Raw genomic sequence first — 19,912 nt, 5'->3', positions numbered from 1 at the left:
TAGCTTTGTATATCAGCTTCATGGTGAAGTGCCCAAACTTTCGATAATGGTAATACTTAGATGATATTCACATCTAAGTACGATGCTGGGCGGAATTTAAAAAAGTTTGCAATGAAAAATGTGGGTGGGTATGATTTTTCATTTGGTGCATATTACACCATGTATTGCTGCAAATGAAGTTTAGCTTAGATACTGAAATTGTTTTTTAGACTTGGGAGGAGGTCTCTGTCTGTCTCCAATCTCGACCACATGCACATGGAAATGAAATAGTCATAACATACCTCATATCTCCTAAATTGTTTGAGACATCGACGCGAGATTTTGGCAAGTGGTAGCATGTGAAGAGGAGAGTGTTTTACTATATGATTAACATAGGGAACTTTCTTACCTACGGTGATATAACAGAAGCTAGGGTTTATTTTTTCCAATCCAGAACTAATTTTTTAAGAGTATTAGACAACTATTGAAAAGAGAATTTGCTAGTATGAAACTAAATGTGAAATTTCTTACCTTGTTTTACACCAAACCAACAAAATGAAGTTTTCCATAAGCTTTTGGCCAAACTAGTCATGTACTGCATTGTAAGAAGACTCTGTTTATTGTCAGATAAGTTTGTGCAATTTATACCGTATTATAACAGAAAAAAGAAAAAAAAGCCATTCCTCATAATTTATGTTGTTTCTTCATATAAGAAATAGTTAACAATTCAGACAAAAATAATTTGCCAATTCTGTTGCAGTTTTGGCCAAGTCCTGTATTCCATCATATTTTTAATAGCGAATGACTGGAATTGAAACTTATCAAAGGGGATATATTTTCTTAATGAGTAGTATCAAGTGGTTCATAAAGTAATGACTGTCATGTTCTTGTAATAGTGTTATCCACAGAGACACAGGCACCTGACTTGTTATTTCATATAGAACAATACTGCATTTTTGCTGCAAAGTAGAAATGACCCAATAAAAACTCTTTCGTAACTCTGAAGCTGTGAAGACCGTCTTGCAGAACTGTTCGTCAAAGTCAGTATCACTGATGAATTAAAAGATATTTGTAGTAAGAAGATTCCCTCCCTCACTCTATGCGGGGATAGGAATGGAAATACGGTACACTATTTGCTGTACCTTTTCATGTGTCAAATCTATCTGAGGTGTAGAAAGAAAATCCTTTGGTAAGTTTCAGCCCCAGCTGTTCATTATTAAAGAGACACTGTGTTATAGGCTTTCCCTGAAATTGTAACAGAACTGGCAATTTATTTTCACCACTAATTATGCTTTTCAGAAAGAGAGAAAGTTAACAAGTCAGGCCAAATAAATTATTCCTTTTGTTGCAACTTCAGATTAACCTTGTAACCCAGTGCCTTTTCAACAGGGACAGGGGGTACTGAAACTTAGTAAATGATTTTTCTTCTGCATCTTAAGCCTTCTGAAACAGTGGTTTATTAACTGAGGAACAGAGGATAAATCAGGTTGATAACTTACAAGAAGTACATCCTTGATACGAAAATAAATGTGCAATTTCTTAATTATGTTGTTGCATAAACCCACAGCAAATCTCATTTCACTGTTGATGCTCCTTAAAAATTACATTGTTCCCTTACTTCATGAACCACTTGAAACTACTCCTTAAGGTTAGAATAGATCATAAGTATATACAATCTATCTTTAACAGATTAAAAGATAATTATGGTGGAAAAGTTCACCACTTCACTCTGAATGGGGATAGCAACAGATATACTGTACACTGTTTGCTGCGAATTATTTTCATATTTCTCAGATAAAAAATTGGGAGAAAATCGTTTTGTAAGCTTCCATTCCAGTTGTACATTATTACAATCCACCAGGCACTTAAATGTGATTTGTGGAGGATCCATGTAGATGTAGAAAATATGATGGATTTCAGGATTCCACTAAAATTGCAACAGAATTGGCAATTTATTTGTGTCTGAATTGTTAACTATTTCTCATTGAAGAAACATCATCAATAATGAGGAACAGCTACATTTCTCTTTTCGACAGTTTTAATTTTGCTTTTCTTTTTGCTAATAATATGGTAAAAGTTGCACTAACTTACCTTGCAATACCTATTGCAACAAAATCGTGAAACAGGGTGTCTTATGAAAATGTGATAGGCGACTAGGTTGGTCGATAGCTTATGGAAAACCTCATTGTCTTGGTTTGCTACAAAAGAAATTTCAATTTAGGTTCATACTAGCAAATTCTCTCTTCAATAGTTGTTCAAGACTCTCTAAAAATTACACTATTGAATTGAAAAAATAAAATAAAAACCATAGTTTCTCCTATATCGCTGTTGATAAGAAAGTTCCCTGTGTTAACCATATAGCAAAATACTCTCCTCTTTGCATGCTATCACTTGTCAAAATCTCGTGTCGGTATCTCGAACAGTTGCAAGAGATGTGTTATGAATATTTCATTCTCGTGCGAGTACGATTGGAAGCGATCGTGCTACATTAATTTCATTTTATTGACACTGGAGGCAGGTGCAGTCCTCCTCTCAAGTCTAAAGAAAGAGTCAGTAGCTTAGCTAAATTTCATTGGCAGCAAGATATGGTGTAATATGCACCAAACACAAAATCGTAGTGCCCCATACTTTTTTTTGCAAACTTTTTTGAATTCCTCACAGTGTTGTACTTAGAAGCGAATATCATGTTAAGTATTACCGTTATTGAAAGTATGGATCCTCCACCATGAAGCTGACATATAAAGCTATAAGTAACATGAAATTTTATTTTATTTTATCAATTAGTTTATGTGAAATGTGTGAGAAAGACTACAGAGCTAATGGAGTGCACATAACATTCTACCCATAAGGGCACTGCTACACCTTGACTAGCAGGCAAACCAGCGTTCTTTGTGTGCATCAGTAGGCGTGTATAACTGTGCTGGCCAGTGCGGCGAGTCGGCACATAGACTACTGGCTTTCTTTTTGTTCTCACACTAAGCATGCACAAACAGTCTGGGAACAGTCCAAATCGAAAAATGCAAATACGGGCAAGATCAATTGCTTTACTATCAGTGGCACAAACGAAAGCATCTGAGCATATGGAGAACTGCTGGACAAAGTTTGGGGTAGCAGTATTTACGGACACTGTTGCATCAGTGGACATTGCCACATTGGTGATGGCAACCCCTGTGGGAGCAAACTGCAACCAGGAATTCCAGGTATCTCTAACCTTTTATCCGTGTCAATACTTGAGCTGGGTGGGGAATCCAAGTCACTGTTGGATACTGAAACACCCAACCAGCACATTGTCCATCATAGGCTTCTCCTATCCTATCGTGCCCTATTAGAGGCTGGATCACCTGTAAAAGAGCAGGCACATCATATACCAGTTGTGTTGCAATTTCTGCACAGCATTTTTTGTGGGCATGATCGATCGCCAATGAACTGTCCACCAGAATGAATGGACCAAGAGCAGAGCTGACCACCCTGTAATAGAACACGCTGTTGATCACAACATATTCAGTTACGCTAACTGCTTCACATCGCATGCCATTTGAATCCTTCCTCTCAACACCAGGTTCTCAGAATTACATAGATGGGAGTTGACCTTTGGGCTCAATCTCTGTTAGTCCCTGCCTCTGCCCCACATTGACCTACATCTCCTCCACTGTCCCAGGACCTTAACTTAACTCATCCTGCGTACGCACCCTCTTCTCGTTACTTTCTCCTTCTCCTGTTCAATCTCCCGCTTCTAACCCACTCCTCCATGCCATTGTGCACTGTGTATAACTGCACTTGTCAGTGGCCAGAATTAACTCACCATAGCCCCATTGCCACATTCCTATCCCTTGCACCTGCTGATTCTCCCTCTCAGCAATCTGCCACCTTTCCAGAAACCTCCCTCCCACTCCCTGTCTCCTACTTTTCCCCCAGTGTCACCACCTGAGACAACGCCACACCTAGCCAAGCTGAAGTGCTGGCACAGTATAGTTAGCTAGGGTAGTGTGGTATACAGATAGGTGTAGGTATGGGGGAATGTGCTGTAGTAGAGGATTTAGCTTAAAGCTAGCAAAGTTTCCTGTCTTATTTATGTGCGTTTTAATGTCTCAGTGCCTCTACTTACTATTTGATGAGTTGTTACCGTACTCCTTAAATTATTCACATTTCACCAGGACTTTCAATTATGATATTTATAACTGAAGTTTAATGTTTTATTCGATGTTTTAAGTTGAGTAAGTAACTATTTGTATTAAAGTACAAACTACAATATAACTCGTAACTTTATCTAAATGGATTAAATAAGTTAGCAGGCATATTGTGTGTTATATATTTAAAACATAGTAGTACTGTCGAACTACAACTCAACATTTGTTGAGCATGAGGGTTGTGGCAGAGGGCACAGGGTATGCTGCAGGGGGGACAGAATCTCCGCATCCATGTCCTGTAAGTACACAGTGCAGCCAACACAAATGTGTGGTTTGAGCTTCCAAGAAATCAGCAATGTGCATGACATAGGTGATAATCAGTTAAGTACTACTAAATAATGCAGTTAAGTAGTGCCACAAGACACAGACAGTGGCATCACAGCTCAGCGACAAAACATACAATGCAGTCAACACTAATGTGCATTTCGTGCAGCTGTTCCAACATCGTGTGATCGGCCTCATCTTAGTGCGGCTGTTAGGTGCTTTAACATGGGGCCTGGGGAGGGCACTGATGGCAGAGGTCATGGGTCACATTTCAGCGGTGTAGTTGATGAGCCTATCAGTAGATCGGGTTTCACTAGGCATGGCCTGCACCTCAATAGGTATGGGAAGGGGAGGCTGGAAAAGCTTATAGGTGACAGTGTAGTGGGTGGTGGCGGGATCATTCATGGAAAAATTTCTGTAGAAGTTGGTGTTAGAGCTGCACCTTTTTTAGATTGAAGTCAGCTGATAGGTATATCTGCTTAGAGAAAGTCCCTCTAACTAAGGGCTCACCTTCAGAGGATGTCATGTTTCCAAATAGAGAAGGAGTTAGCATATTTCATCAAAATATAAGACGTATTAGAGATAAAGTTAGTGAACTGCTTATAGATATTGACTCTGAAATTATTGGTATATCGGAGCACCACTTAAATAATTGTACAATTCAAAGGCTTCCTTTACCAGGATACAGATTATTTGGCTGTTTTTCACGGAGTTACTTGCAGGGTGGGGGAGTGGCCGTGTACATAAAAAACAGTATTACATTTCAGTCCATGGCACTGCTTGAACAGATATTTGAATGTTGTGCAGGGGCAGTTGAATTTAGTGAAAATAATCTTCTAATTGTTGTTATTTACAGATCTCCTAACTCTAAATTCAGAGCATTTCTGCTCAAGCTAGAAAGGGTTCTTGATTCACTTTATAGGAAGTACAAGCAATTAGTTACATGTGGTGACTTCAATATTAATTTTGTATATGATGCAGCAAGAAAAAGGATGTTGGTAGATCTCCTAAATTCATATGATCAATGCAGACTGTGTTTTTCCCAGCTAGGGTGCAGGGGGACAGTAGCACAGCCATAGACAATATTTTTATTCATTCTTCATTACTATATGAGCATTCTATTAGTAAAAGGGTGAATGGCCTTTCAGACCATGATGCACAAATTTTAACACTAAAAGGCTTTTGTACTCAAGCAAATGTCACATATAATTACAAATGTATTTAGGAAAGTTAATCCAACAGCAATAGTGAATGTTTTAAACCTCGTCAAGGAACAAGAGTGGCAGGATGTTTGTAGTGCTGATAACATACATAACAAATACAATGCTTTCCTTAACACCTTTCTCATGCTCTTTGAGAATTGCTTTCCATTAGAACATTCTAAACGGGGTACTAGCATTAGAAGGCAGCATGGTTGGCTGACTAGTGGGATAAGGATATCGTGTAGAACAAAGCAGGAATTATATCAAAATGTTAGAAGTAGTCACAATCAAGCTACAGTACCCCATTACAAACAGTACTGTAAGGTGCTTAAAAATATTATTAGGAAGGCAAAGAGTATGTGGTAAGCAAATTAAATAGCTAATTCACAGGATAAAATTCAAACCATATGGTCAGCTGTGAAGGAAGTGTCTGGTCAGCAGCACAAGGCCGGCTATATAAAGCCAGTTCGTAGTAAAAATATAACTGTTACTAATAAATCAGATATATTGTTATTTAGAAGAAGATGTAATTGGATGAATCACGAACACTAACTTCACTTAACGAAGGTTTATTCAACATTTGCACATACAAGAGTGTGGGGCGAACTGCCTCTGGCCAGAACACATACGGACGGTATGTATACAGTTACAGAACATTCCAGTGCAATGATTCTTGATATTACGTCTAGAATGTCCTTGAACCGAATATAGAAATTAAAATTTTACGGTTGAGGTGAGTTTTGAACTCGCGACCCTCCATGCAACAGTCCAATATCATAACCACTACACCACAGTGACGATGCTACTCAGTTTCTTCTGCAACATTGCTCTCTCCTTAAGAGAACAGCATCTCGGTGTTAATGTCCTCCTAGTCCAGGAATGAGTCATCAGTCCTGCATACTCCGACTCCCGATGACTGATGTTCGCCCTGCCGGTGATCTTCTTAGAAATTCCTTTGCCGCTACGCTCTTTGTCACCTTTCCACTTGTTACCTGTTGGTGGAGCTTCGAATTTACCCTGGGTTGCAAGGTCCTTATAGGGCTTCATTCGTAGGACGTTGACCGTATCTCTGATCCTTCATTGTCTTGTGTCGGGGTTGAAATCTTCAACTTCATAACTAACATCAGACAACTGTCTTACAACCTTATAAGGTCCAAAGTTGCGCCTGAAGAGCTTCTCAGAGAGACCAACCTTCCGAATAGGAGTGAAGATCCAGACAAGGTCACCAGGCTGGTAGACAACAGGGCGGTGGCTCGCATCATACCTTCGATGATCATTTTCTTGAACCTGCAGCGTGCGCAGTCAAGCTAACTGCTGAGCTTCCTCAGCTCTGGTTAACACCTGGCTGATGTAGTCGTCGTCCACGTCATCAGGATGTAACGGAAACACAGTGTCCATCGTCGTAGTTGCTTCACGCCCATGCACCAGGAAAAATGGCGTAAATCCTGTGGTGTCTTGTTTGGGGGTGTTGTAGGCAAACATCACAAAAGGTAGCACATCATCCCAGTTGCTCTGCTCAACATTGATAGCATGTCAGCCAAGGTCTTATTAAGGCATTCAGGAAGCTCGTTAGTTTGCAGATGGTAGGCAGTCGTCATGTGATGAGTAACATTGCACCAACGGTTTATCTCTGTCACAAGATTCGATTGAAAAACTTTCCCTGAATCTGTAATGAACGACCTTGGGGCACCGTGTTTTAATACAATGTCTTCCACAGTGGATTTGGCTACCTCGAATACTTCGGCTGTTTTCATGGCTTTTGTAATGGCACAGCGTGTCAGATAATCAGTGCAAACAATAATCCATCTATTGCCACTAGCAGACATTGGAAATCATCCAAGGAGGTCAATCCCAACATGCTGGAAAGGCGTTTCGGATGGTGAAATTGGTATGAGTCGGCCAGGTGGTTTCTGAGGAACTGCCTTTCTCCACTGGCACTCTCGACAGTGTGACACATAGTGACGGACACTACTATATAAACCTGGCCAGAAAAATCTCTTATGGATCCTATCATATGTCTTAATAAATCCTAAATGTCCGGCCACAGGTGTGTCATGGAATTTCTGAAGAACATCTAAGCGCATGTGTTTAGGAATCACTGTTAGCCACCTCTTTCCAAACAGATCAGAGTTTTTCTTGCAAAGTAATCCATTAACTACTTTGAATTGTCCCTTCACATCCTCTGACCGATTTAAGGCAAGAATAATTTGAGATATCTTGGCGTCTTCCTTCTGCTCAGCAGAGAGATCCTGGAGTTCAGCGAGACAGTCACTATCTTCATCAAAGTCTTGATGGTCTTACCCAGGGTGTTTTCTTCCACTTTTTTATACTATGGTAATGTCATACTCTTGAAGATGTAATGCCTACCTGGCGAGTCGTCCTGTTGGATCCTTAAGACCTGTCAACCAACAGAGTGAGTGATCGTCTGTAACAACTGTGAATGGTCTTCTGTAGAGACACTGTCAAAATTTGCACATGGCCCATATCATAGCAAGACAGTCTCTTTCTGTAGTTGAGTAGTTTCTCTTGGCTTTTGTTAGTGTCCTAGAAGCATAGGCTATAACCTCCTCTTTTCCATCTGAAATTTGCACCAGAACAGTACCGATTTCATACCCACTTTCATCTGTGTGTAGTTCTGTAGGTGCTGTCTCATCATACAGACCAAGTACAGGGTCAGTTGTCAGAGCTTTTCACATCACGTCGAAAGAATCTTCTTGAGCAGATAAATTTAGCATCAGCTTTTAACAACTCTTCGAGTGGGCTGGCTTTGATACAAAAGTCTTTGATAAAACAACGGTAATCAGAACATAATCCGAGGAATCTGCCAGGAAGTTTCATAATCCAAGGAAGCTTCTCACATCTCTAATATTTTTAAGAATAGGAAATTCCGTTATAGATCTCGCCTTTTCTGGGTACAGCTGCACACCTTCGTTTGACACAGGGTGCCATGTATTTTGATTTCTTTTGCTCCAAAGAGACACTTTCTTGAATTAAGTTTCAGTCCCCCTTGTTGGAGACACTTAAGAACAGCCCTCACTTTTTATGTGTTCATCAAATGTCTTTGAGAACACTATAATGTCATCTAAATAACAAAGACACATCGTCCACATCAAGTGACTTAGAAGATTATCCACCATCCATTCAAAAGTTGCTGGTGCATTACACAAACCAAACGGCATTACCTTAAACTCATACAGACCCTCAGGGGTGATGAATGCAGTTTTCTCATGATCAGCTTCATCTACTTCGATTTGCCAGTATCCCAAGTACATGTCCGTGGTTGAGAAAAACTTAGCCCCCTTCAGACAATCTAGTGTATTGTCAGTTCGTGGAAGAGGGTAAACATCCTTTTTAGTTATCTTATTAAGCTTCCTGTAGTCAACACGAAAGCACCAACTGCCATTCTTTTTCCTGACAAGAATCACGGGTGACGACCATGGGCTCTGTGAAGGCTGAATGATGTCATTCTTCATCATGTTCTCTACGTCGTCACAAATTATTCGACGTTCCGTTGGTCACACACAGTAGGCTCTCTGGCTTATTAGTTGATGGTATCCAGTGCTAATCCGGTGCTTCACCATCGATTTATCTCATTTGCTCTTCACCTGTGGATTGAAGCATTCAGAGAACTCTTGAAGAATGGCAAGTAGCGTCTTCAGTTGTTCCTTAGTGAGATCTGGTGATAGTTGAGCTAGAAGATCTTGTCTCATTGTGGTAGTGCCAATTTCGCCCACAGACATGGGTGGCTTCTATGACACTCAGCTGTTCTGCAATTAACGGCTCAGCATTTGCTACACACAAACGTCTTGGAAGGATGTGCAGTTCTCGGCGACAGTTAACTATTTACAGTTCACAATTAAAGGAGATGACAGAAACTGGGATGACAAAGTTATTCTTCAGTGATATGCTTCTCTTACATTCCACTACAAGATCCATGGGTTGATGCATGGCATGACACATGACAGTTACCTTTCTAGCACTGACTGCAGGAATGATCACTTCACCCAGCACACATAGTCTCCACACACTCGGATGCGCATCTTCCTGTCCATAGTATCTCATCTCGTCTAGCATAATCTTTGAGCGACCACAATCTATAATTGCCTGAGAAGCTTTCAAGAAGTCCCATCCGAGAATGATGTCGTGACTACACTTGTGTAAGACAATGAATTCTAAGGGCTGTGAATGGCCACTTATACCCACACGAATGATACATCTTCCTGTAGGTTTTACATGTTTCCTATTAGCCACCTTCAGCAAAGATGTCTTGTTGTCGACAAATACGGTTTGCTGCAACTGGCAATGGTACTTCTCCGAAATGACCGACTATGATGCTCCAGAGTCCACAAGAGCTTGGGCTGGTCGGCCATCCATGAAGATTTCGACATAGTTTCCTATCATTTTTGTAGTGATCGACGCTGGAGGATTTTTCTCTTCGGCGGCCTCACCTCCAAGGAAGGACGCACCCTTTAGTTTTCTAGGTTGCAGTGGCTAGGTGATTGGCTGGAGCTTCTAAACAGCGATGGAGACCTTTATCAGCATGTTGGGGAGCATCCTCTCCAGTGGTTAGTTTGCGACGATGGTGACCTACGTCATCCTGCACCCACATCTTGTTCATCTTCATTGTCTCGGAGTTGACGTCGACTAAGATCGGTCTGCTGTCTTCTGGCACAGGTGTCATCAAATATCCAATGCCTTTCTCGACAATAGTGCACCACATGTCCCGGTCATCTACAGCGGTAACATACTGATTGGTTATCCTGGGTCCTCCAGACGTCAGTCTTCCTTGGTGCCCAAACAGATTCCTCATTGTAGGAATTTAACTCCACCTGGGTCTTGACTTTTTCACCGTTTTAAGGGGAAATGAAGGACGAGAGATTCGGTTCAATGTCTGTTCCACTTTCTCCCTTATGATCTCTTGAAGCATCTTCGTTTTTTGCTCGCCGTGCAATCCAAGTGCCTTCTGAACTTCCTCTCTCACTATCTGATCAAGAACACGTGTGAAATCAGTATCTTCCTCCATCGCAGAAATCGATACGACATTTGAAAGCCGTTCAAACTTCTTGCGTGTAATTCTTTTTTGATGCATTGTCTCGATATACTGGCACCATTTTATGTAATCATCTGCTGTCGAAACCTCCTTCAGGAGTCGAGCTTGATACATGTGCTCAGCAACACCCTTCATGAGATGTGCAACCTTATCTTTCTCTTTCATTTTAGGCTCCACTATTTTATACAACTCAAAGACATCTTGAATGTAGGATGCTGTCGTTTCTCCTGGACGCTGTGCCCTGCACTGTAATTTATCTTCAGCCTTGCAGTTCTGTCGTTATGTGTTGCCAAAATACTTGAGCAGTTCCACCTGGAATACTTCCCAGCTTGTGAACTTCTCCTCATTGTTCTCATACCATTGCTTGGCAGTGCCCTCAAAGCAGAAAAATACATTAGCCAAACACATGGTGTAACCCCATTTGTTAAATCTGGCTATACGCTCATATACCTTTAGCTACTTGTTTGGATCTTGGCCATCATCACCAGAGAACCCGGAAGGATGTCTCATGTGGTGGCACACAATTGCTGTCATCATAACGTCTTCTTCTTCTGTCTCCGATAGAGTGCAATCTGTGGAATATGGCTCGAACTTGGGTTTCTCGCCACGTAAACTGTCGTGGCCTGATGGGAGCCACTGTGTCATCAATAATGTGCGCTATCACAAGTTCCAATACCCAGCATCTCCACCAGAATAATGTCACGTAGAAGAAAGTGTAATTAGATGAATGACGAACACTAACTTCACTTAGTGAAGGTTTATTGAGCACTTGCACATACAAGAGTGTGGAGCGAACTGCCTCTGGCCAGAACACATACGGTATATATACAGTTGCAGAACATTCCAGTACAATGATTCTTGTTATTTGTGGATACTTCTAGAATGTCCTTGAGCCAAATATAGAAATTAAAATTTTACAGTTCGTGCAAAATTTTACAGTTCCATGCAACAGTCTAGTATCATAACCACTACACCACAGTGACAATGCTACTCAGCTTCTTCTGCGACAATACGTACAGTATTTAAAATAATTTTCTGAGCATTGCTGTCGAATTAAATAAAAATTTAGTTTCTACAGGGGTGTCTTAAATGCTCTGTGATACAGACAAGTGGGAAATTGAGACAATAATTAAGTCACTGAAGACTTAAGGACTCTCATGGATATGATGGAACGCTTAGCATAATGTTAAAGTGCTGTGCTGTACATGTTAGCCCTTTATTTAGCCAGATTTGTAATTTTTCCTTTAGGAATGGTCAGTTTCCTGAATGATTAAAGTACTCAGTAGTAAAGCCACTTTATAAAAAGGAAGAAAGGAATTATGTAGACAATTTTAGACCTATTTATATGCCATCAGTATCTGCTCAAGTTATTGAAAAGGCTGTGTAAGTAAGGATAATTGATCATTTTATATCACATGATTTGCTATCAGATGTACAGTTCAGCTTTAGAAGTTGTTTAAAAACTGAAAATGCTATATTCTCTTCTCTCTCTGAAGTAGTGGATGGGTTAAACAATAGGTTTCGAATGCTAGGCATTGTTTTTATTATTATTATTATTATTATTATTATTATTATTATTATTATTATTATTTAACTAGGTCGTTTGATTGTGTAGATCACAAAATATTGCTCCAGAAGTTGGACCCTTACGGAATATGGGGAGTAGCACACCTCTTACTTCAGCACCAGACAGGAAAAGGTCATTATTCAGTGTTGAGAATGGCTGTGATGTGGGATTTGAGTGGGGTACAGTCGAATAGAGGGTATCCCAAGTATAAGTGTTGGGGCCGCTCATGTTCCTTATTTATGTAAATGATATGTCCTCTACTATTACAGGTAACTCTAAAATATTTCTCTTTGCTTATGACACTGGCTTGGTAGTAAAGAATGTTGTGTGCAACATTTGCTCGGTTTCAAATAGTGCAGTTCATGACTTGTAGAAAATAAACTAACACTAAATCACAGTAAGACTTCAGTGACTACAGTTTCTAACACACAATTCAACAAAACCCAACATTTTAATTTCACAGAATGGAATATAATTAGTGAAACTGAGCAGTTCAAATTTCTTGGTGTTCAGATAGATAGTAAACTGTTATGGAAAGCCCACGTTCAGTATCTTGTTCAAAGACTTAATACTGCCATTTTTACTATTCAAACAGTATCTGAAGTGAGTTATTGTTTGACACGAAAATTAGTCTACTTTGCTTATTTTCATTCCCTTATGTTGTATGGTATTATATTTTGGGGTAACTCTTCCCATTCTAAAAGGATATTTTTGACTCAGAAACGGCGGTTCAGGCAATAAGTGGTGTAAGTTCATGAACCTCTTGTCGACCCCTGTTCACGAGCCTGGGTATTTTGACATTGGCCTCTCAATATATATATTCTTTACTGTCAATTCTTGTTAACAAGATTAGCTTATTCCCAAGAATAAACTGCATTCAGTCAGTTAATACTCGGCAGAAATCAAATCTGCATTTAGATCGGACTTCCTTAACTCTTGTGCAGAAAGGTGTGCAGTATACTGCTGCATCCATTTTCAATAAGCTACCACTTGAATTAAAAAATCTTAGCAGTAATCCATGCACTTTCGATTCAAAACTGAACAGTGTCCTCATGAGTCACTCCTTCTATTCTGTTGAGAAGTTCCTTGGAAAATACCTTCTTGTTGTATTGTTGATTGCGTTTACTTTAACTTATGGCTTGTTTTTTGGGTTCATAAATATTTTATTTTTTATTTCTTTTATGTTGTAATTTCATGTACTGACATGTTCCATGGCCTTGGAGATTTGCTCCTCACTTTGGTCCTATGGATCTCGACGTGTAAATAAATAAATAAAAAACCAGCTAGTGGTATGCTGTACAGTTGGCAATGTACAACTGTACAGCATAAAGTCTTCCAACTGTTACCAGTCAGAACTAGGGAGTCCACAGGGCATATTACAGTTCCCACATAGTAGGTATTTCTTCTTAAAAAATTGTCTGTAGTAGTAGCGTTGTGGTCTTAAAAAGAGACAAATAGTTCTGTTGTTGGTCTTTGTGTTGTCTCTAGTGTTTTACTCCAAATTTATGTACATTGTATAGTGGTAAAACATTGGTGTCTTCCACCAGAAGGAACCTATTCTTTGATTATTTAATCGAAACTGTGAAATATACATTGTTATTGCCACATAAAAATTTGCTCAAAAACATGATTTCTTTGTACTAGTTAGCAAATTTCTCACTGCTATGTAGTAAATTAAATGCTATGTTACACTGTCATATGAAAATCAGATTAGTCACAAATAATTAAATGCTTTTCTCAGCAATAACAAAAGTTCAAGTGATAACAAAATATGTAGCACAGATTTTTTTTTGTTTTACAGGCAGTGGGCCCACTGGACCAAATTTACCTTCACCATATGGACCACCACCTCCAGGATCTGGACAGGCATTATCACAGTCAACACCTAGTGGCTATCAAGTGTCAAGTGGTACACCATCTCATCAGGCTAACAGTGGCTACAGTCATGGGCCAATTCCTACAAGTCAGCCACAACCAGCTTATGGGTCTGCTAGCTCTCAGACAAGTTACGGACCAGTGGCACAATCATCAACTCAGACAGGACAGGTTGGACCCCCATTTAACAGCACTGGCCCTAGTCCAGGATCTGGACCTACAAGCAGCAACTTCCAACCACATCAGGGACATCCATCACATCCGTCACATCCATCTCATGGACCATCATCACAGCAGCCACCATCACAGCAGCCATCATCGCAGCAGCAGCCACCACAGCAACAGTCCCAACAAACACAAGCTCCAGGAAATTATGGAGGTCCAGGGAATGGTCCGTCAGGAAATTTTGTACCTCCATCTACTCAAGCCCAAGGCCCTTCTCAGACATCAACTAGTACATATGTGGGCCGCTCAAGTCCAGGTCCTGGAGTAGGAGGCTATGGCTCTTCTGCTGCAACCTCACCACCCTTTACTGGATCTCCTCAGACAGCTTACTCACAGACTGGAACTACTACCAGTTCTGCACCATCAGCTTCTACTCAAACTTATCCTCAAGGGCCTTCAGCTGGTCCACAACAACAAAACTATCCTGCCACCACGCAGTCCAGTAGCAACTACTCTCCTTCCGCACAGTCTGTTGCCAGTGGATATACTCCAACAACTCAAGTTAGCACTTTTCCACCTTCTACCCAATCTGCTACTTACCCTTCAACATCACAGTCTGGTGGATATCAGGCTTCATCACAGTCAGGTGGAGCGATATATTCTATTTCATCACAGTCAAATGCTTATCCTCCATCATCACAAGGAGGAGTCTACTCCACTTCGAGCCAGGCTGGTGGTTACCCGCAGTCATCACAGGGAAGCAATTATCCACCTTCTACACAGGGTGGAAGCTTCCCTCCAACGAGCCAAACTACTTATTCTTCACCATCACAAGGTAGTAGCTTTCCACCCAGCACACAGGCTAGCAATTATCCTCCAAGTACTCAGAGTAGTGGGTACCCTGTCACAACTCAGTCCAGTGGGTATCCTACGACGACACAGGCAAGTGGATACCCTCCAACAACTCAGTCCAGTGGGTACCCTCCAACAACACAAACAAGTGGATTTCCACCTACAACACAGGCCAGTGGCTATCCGCCAACAACACAGTCTGGAGGGTACCCTCCAACCACTCAGTCAAGTGGATATCCTCCAACTACACAATCAAGTGGGTACCCTCCAACTACACAGGCAGGCTATCCACCTGTGACTCAGAGTGGGTACATGCCTCCACAGCACCCACCGAGCACTGCTCCTGGACAGGCAGGCTTTCAGCCCCCTGGAGGTCCAGGTGGACCACAGGGTCCACCTCCTGGTTCAGTACAGAATCCTCCTAGTGGTTATGGCCTCCCACCTCTCCAGTCACATCCAGCCACAACTCAGACCTATGTTCCGCCACCTCCCCAGGCTGGACAGCCACAAGGTTACCCTCCTCAGCATGGCTACCCATCTCATGGACAACCTGGGTATGGACCACAGTCATATCCTCCTCCACCAACACAAGGGTATTCCCAGTATCGTCCGCCTTCAGGCCAAATGCCACCTCCTGGGCCACATGGCCCCCCTCCTCAAAGTCAGTATGGTGGATATGACCAGAGCAGGTTTCCAAGTTACCAGCCACCACCACAGTAATTGTAACACCCTTGGAAGATTTTGAGTCACTTCCACATATCGAGTATTGGTGTGAAGAAGAGAAATGAGGTTTCCTCCTTTTCATTGCTTCAGCTATTTAAACACCTCAAAGTGTGTAATTAATTATGTAATAACATTGACTTGACTTTCAGAAAACTTCCATGAAGTCTATAATTACATGATATACTCACTTTAATATGATATAGACCAGTTAAGCTATGCAGGCAGTGTTTTCATGTCCCCATTGCTTTACTGGAACTGATTGTTTTATTTCTTATTGCTTGCATGCAGGTGTAAACTATTTTTTGTTACTGTTTTGTTCAGTGACAATCGCTGAAATGTATTCTTTGCTTTTTATACTGTGATTTATTTTTTTGTGCGGTGTATCTATTCTGTTTAAACAGAAAGTAAATTTTACTGAAGTTAATAACAGTATGTGGATAGCTATTTTTTTTATAAAGGTCTATATAACTAGTACCTGATGAGATGATCTACTTGTGTGCAGAAGGACAAAAAATTATATTCTATAGTAAACTATACTTGTTCTTTTCATATTTCATTTGTTCATATCAGAGCTGTGTAAGATAGGAAAAGAGATTAGAGAGAACAGTGATTTCATTTCCACCTCCTCATTAAAAAGTTACCAGGGGGTCAGATTGTTGTTTTGAGGGGTACCACTGCTTAATGTCGTCTTTATAGTGATGGAAAAGTGATGTGCATGAAACAAAGAATGATGGTTAATTGCAGTTAATCCAAACTGCTGTATACATCATCTACATGATTACAAAGCTTTCCTTGGTCATGTTGGCCAAGTAAACAAGAAATATGATGATGACATTTGAATAAATGATAACTACAGGATTTGTGAAAAGAATCCTTGAGAAAATTGAATTTGGTTGAAATTAAAAGTAAATATTTGGATGTGAGATAAACAGAACTGTAGTTGCAGTGAAGGCACAGAGTAAAAAAGCAGGTAGAAAAAATAAAAGATGAGGAAATAATGTATTATTTGAGTCCTGTAGGATGAGAAATGATCACAGAGCAGGTGTCTATGAAAGAATAACTTGCTTTTGTAACTTTATTTATCTTGACTGGTTTTTCTACTTTCTGTCTCTGTTGTCATGCCCATTGCTCACACTCTGCATTAACTGTTGTATTTTCGTTATATTCTAACAAGAGGTCACATTATGTGTTTAATTTTTTCATTGGCTTAAGTTTCAGTTTTGATGAAACCATGCTTTGGTGCTTCTATGTGTATGCATTATCAACAAGATCATTGCCCATTTGTAGCCAGATATTCTGTTCTTTTTCTGGAATAATTTGTTGATCCTTAGTATTTCTCTTTCAGAGAAATAATTTTTGGTTTGTTTTGTGGATAAATTGCTTCTATATGGCTTTTCATGCAGTTTGACTTTGTGAGCTTTGTTGACATGTTTGCCAGAAAAGGCCTATTCTTCCTGACATTGCAGTTTTAAGAAAGTAATTATGCTGCAGTATTTAAATAGAGCTATGTTTCTGTGTTGTGACTTCAGTGGTAATTAGGTGTTATAAAATGTAAGTATGTATGCTACTTGACAAGATTATTGGTCCTTTATACAGTATGTCCAATACAGTATGTGAATTACATATAGACCTAAAAATGATCTGCAACTACTCCATGTGTATACTTACTGACACTTGGAGGTAATACGTATTTATATGTAAAATATGTTTATTTACATGCATACTTTTTACTCATTTTCCTCTAAGATATGTAAAAGGAAATTATTATGAGAATAGCTGTCTGTAATGTTTTTGTGATACTCATCACCATTGCTAATGTAGTAACTAGGTGTTGCTGTACATGATATTAAATGTGTCTTTTTAAATGTAACTAGTGCAAAATATTCTGGTTGTATTAGTTTGCTTCTTTACATTTGAATTAGTGTGTTCTGTTATTGTAGGAGTTCTGTGTCTTAAATGTGTGTAATCCAGTGTTCCTTTGTTTGTTTGTGTATTGCATGTGTGTGTATGTGCTCATCTAGTTGTCCATACGTTTAGTGTTGATGATGTAGCAGGCAATTCAGTGAATAAATAAAGATGCCACTCAAATAAAACGGGAGAAAAATATCTTCCAGAAGGAAATTGTGTTTCTCTTACTTTTTGTTTTAATTTATTATTATGTAAATTGCATTGGAAGAGGAAGAAAAGCAGTGACAGAGCAGCTTCTAAAGCTTTAACATAGTTTTGTTGTTTCACTACGTATTATGGACAACTAGGAAATGTGCATTGGTAGCCTTATAATAGCATTGGTCACAATAAAATTATAAAAACACTGCATTTAAGCATTTGAGAATTTAGAATGTAACCAGACATTCAGTATTTTCAAATTGACATTCATTTGCAATATATTTTATCCTTTATTCACTATTGATATCGAAAATTAATTTTTTCATGTTTGAAAATATTATTAGGAAGTTTTCAAAATTTAAGTAATGAGAACTATCCAGAAAAAAAATGATTATTTCTGCAAACAGAATAGTTATTCAGGAATGATGCTTGATAATGTTAAAATAAAACTAAATAGAATTTATTTTATGCATTTTAATTGCAGTAGGGTCTGTTGCCAAAAGGAATTTTTGAATAACAACTATCTGCCACAAGACACATTTTTGGTTGCCTAACCATTGTATAGGTTGTCCCAGAAGGAATGATCAGTATTCAGGGATATAACAGGAGCTATTGTGCAAAGCAAAGAAGTTTAGTAAATGTGGGCTCTAAAATGGATACTTCATGAGCTATGAGCAGATCTTCAGCTTTGATACTGAGAAACAAATCTCCTCTACTGCAAGCGCCTTGCTTTCTATAATTTGAGAGGAGGTAATATGGAACAAAACAAAAAAGAAAAATCTGATAAAAATTGGCTCTAAAACGCATACCTTAAGAGCTATGACCATTTGTTCGATATAAGAGATGTATTTCACAGAAATTAAGGTGAAGCAGTGCTCACAGCTCTTAAGGTATGTGTTTTAGAGCCCATTTTTACTAGAGTTTTTGGCTTTGAATGATCATTCCAATCATATCCCTGAATTCTGACCATTTCTTCTGCAACACCCGCTAGAACCAACCATTTTCCTGTGAGTTATCATGATGCAAGTTTTGCCAAAATCTGGTAATTAATGATTTCAGATGTTTTCTTATAGTATTTTTGTTTATATTCAACACTGAAAATTTTCAAGTTTATTTGACTGGAAGTCAATTACTGAGCTTTATTTTACTGAACAATCTTTACAAAAAGTTTGCTTGTGAGGAATGTTTGTGTATCATTATTACTTAACTATCAAGTTTCTTTTAATGCTGTTGGAGCATCATTCTCCTGAACTTATACTCTAGTGTGGTGATACTTCTGTATATGTCAGAATGGCCAGGCATAGCTATCAATTCAAGATTTTATGGCAGTTAATGTGCAAACTGCAACTGTGCCATAATATGCAAATGCAACAGAACATTTGTAAAAGCTCTCACTTTGCCTCCAGATGTCCACTGAGTGGTGTACAGTGGTAAGACAACTGAAATCATATTTATGTGTAAATAATTTAGGAGTAAAGGACCACTTACTAGTGAGCTAGAGCGCGCGCGCGCGCACACACACACACACACACACACACACACACACACACACTCTCTCTCTCTCTCTCTCTCTCTCTCTCTCTCTCTCTCTCTCTGAAGCTATCCGTGCTACACATCCTTTGCTTCTATAATCCTCCTGCCTTCAGTCTCTGCTAACCCATTGCCCCCACACCCTCTACCCAACAATTTCCCCCTCCTCTGCCTTGTCACCACCTCCCAATCCATGCCTTCATGTCATCTTCAATGTGTGCCGCACCTCACTCCTATTCCTGTTTCCCACTTCGTTCATTCTCTACCCACACCATCCTACGCAACCCCTGCCCCACCCTAGTCCTTCTGCCAAATGCAGTTGCAGTATTGTGTGTTGAACTGACAACAATGTAGGACAAGTGCATGTGTGTGTCTGGGGGGGGGGGGGGGATAGTGTGCATGCTCTAGCTCA

The 19,912-nt window shown here is 39.8% G+C and overlaps 1 protein-coding gene across 2 annotated transcripts in view; it reads left to right on the top strand.

The window, feature by feature from the left end:
- The window catches only part of LOC126161634 (trithorax group protein osa-like), a 98,985-nt gene extending 81,028 nt beyond the window's left edge, over positions 1-17,957 (top strand). For both annotated transcript variants that reach the window (XM_049917594.1, XM_049917593.1), the window contains exon 7: positions 14,051-17,957. In XM_049917594.1, coding sequence (XP_049773551.1) covers positions 14,051-15,861 — 1,811 coding nt within the window. In that variant the 3' untranslated portion in view covers positions 15,862-17,957. The remainder of the gene's footprint in view (positions 1-14,050) is intronic.
- The last annotated feature ends 1,955 nt before the right edge of the window (positions 17,958-19,912 follow it).

The sequence above is a fragment of the Schistocerca cancellata genome, chromosome 2 (genome assembly GCF_023864275.1).
Source record: "Schistocerca cancellata isolate TAMUIC-IGC-003103 chromosome 2, iqSchCanc2.1, whole genome shotgun sequence".
NCBI classification, from domain to species: Eukaryota; Metazoa; Arthropoda; class Insecta; order Orthoptera; family Acrididae; genus Schistocerca; species Schistocerca cancellata.
The sequence above is the reverse complement of the archived record's forward strand: the minus strand, read 5'-3'. Positions and strand labels throughout refer to the sequence as shown.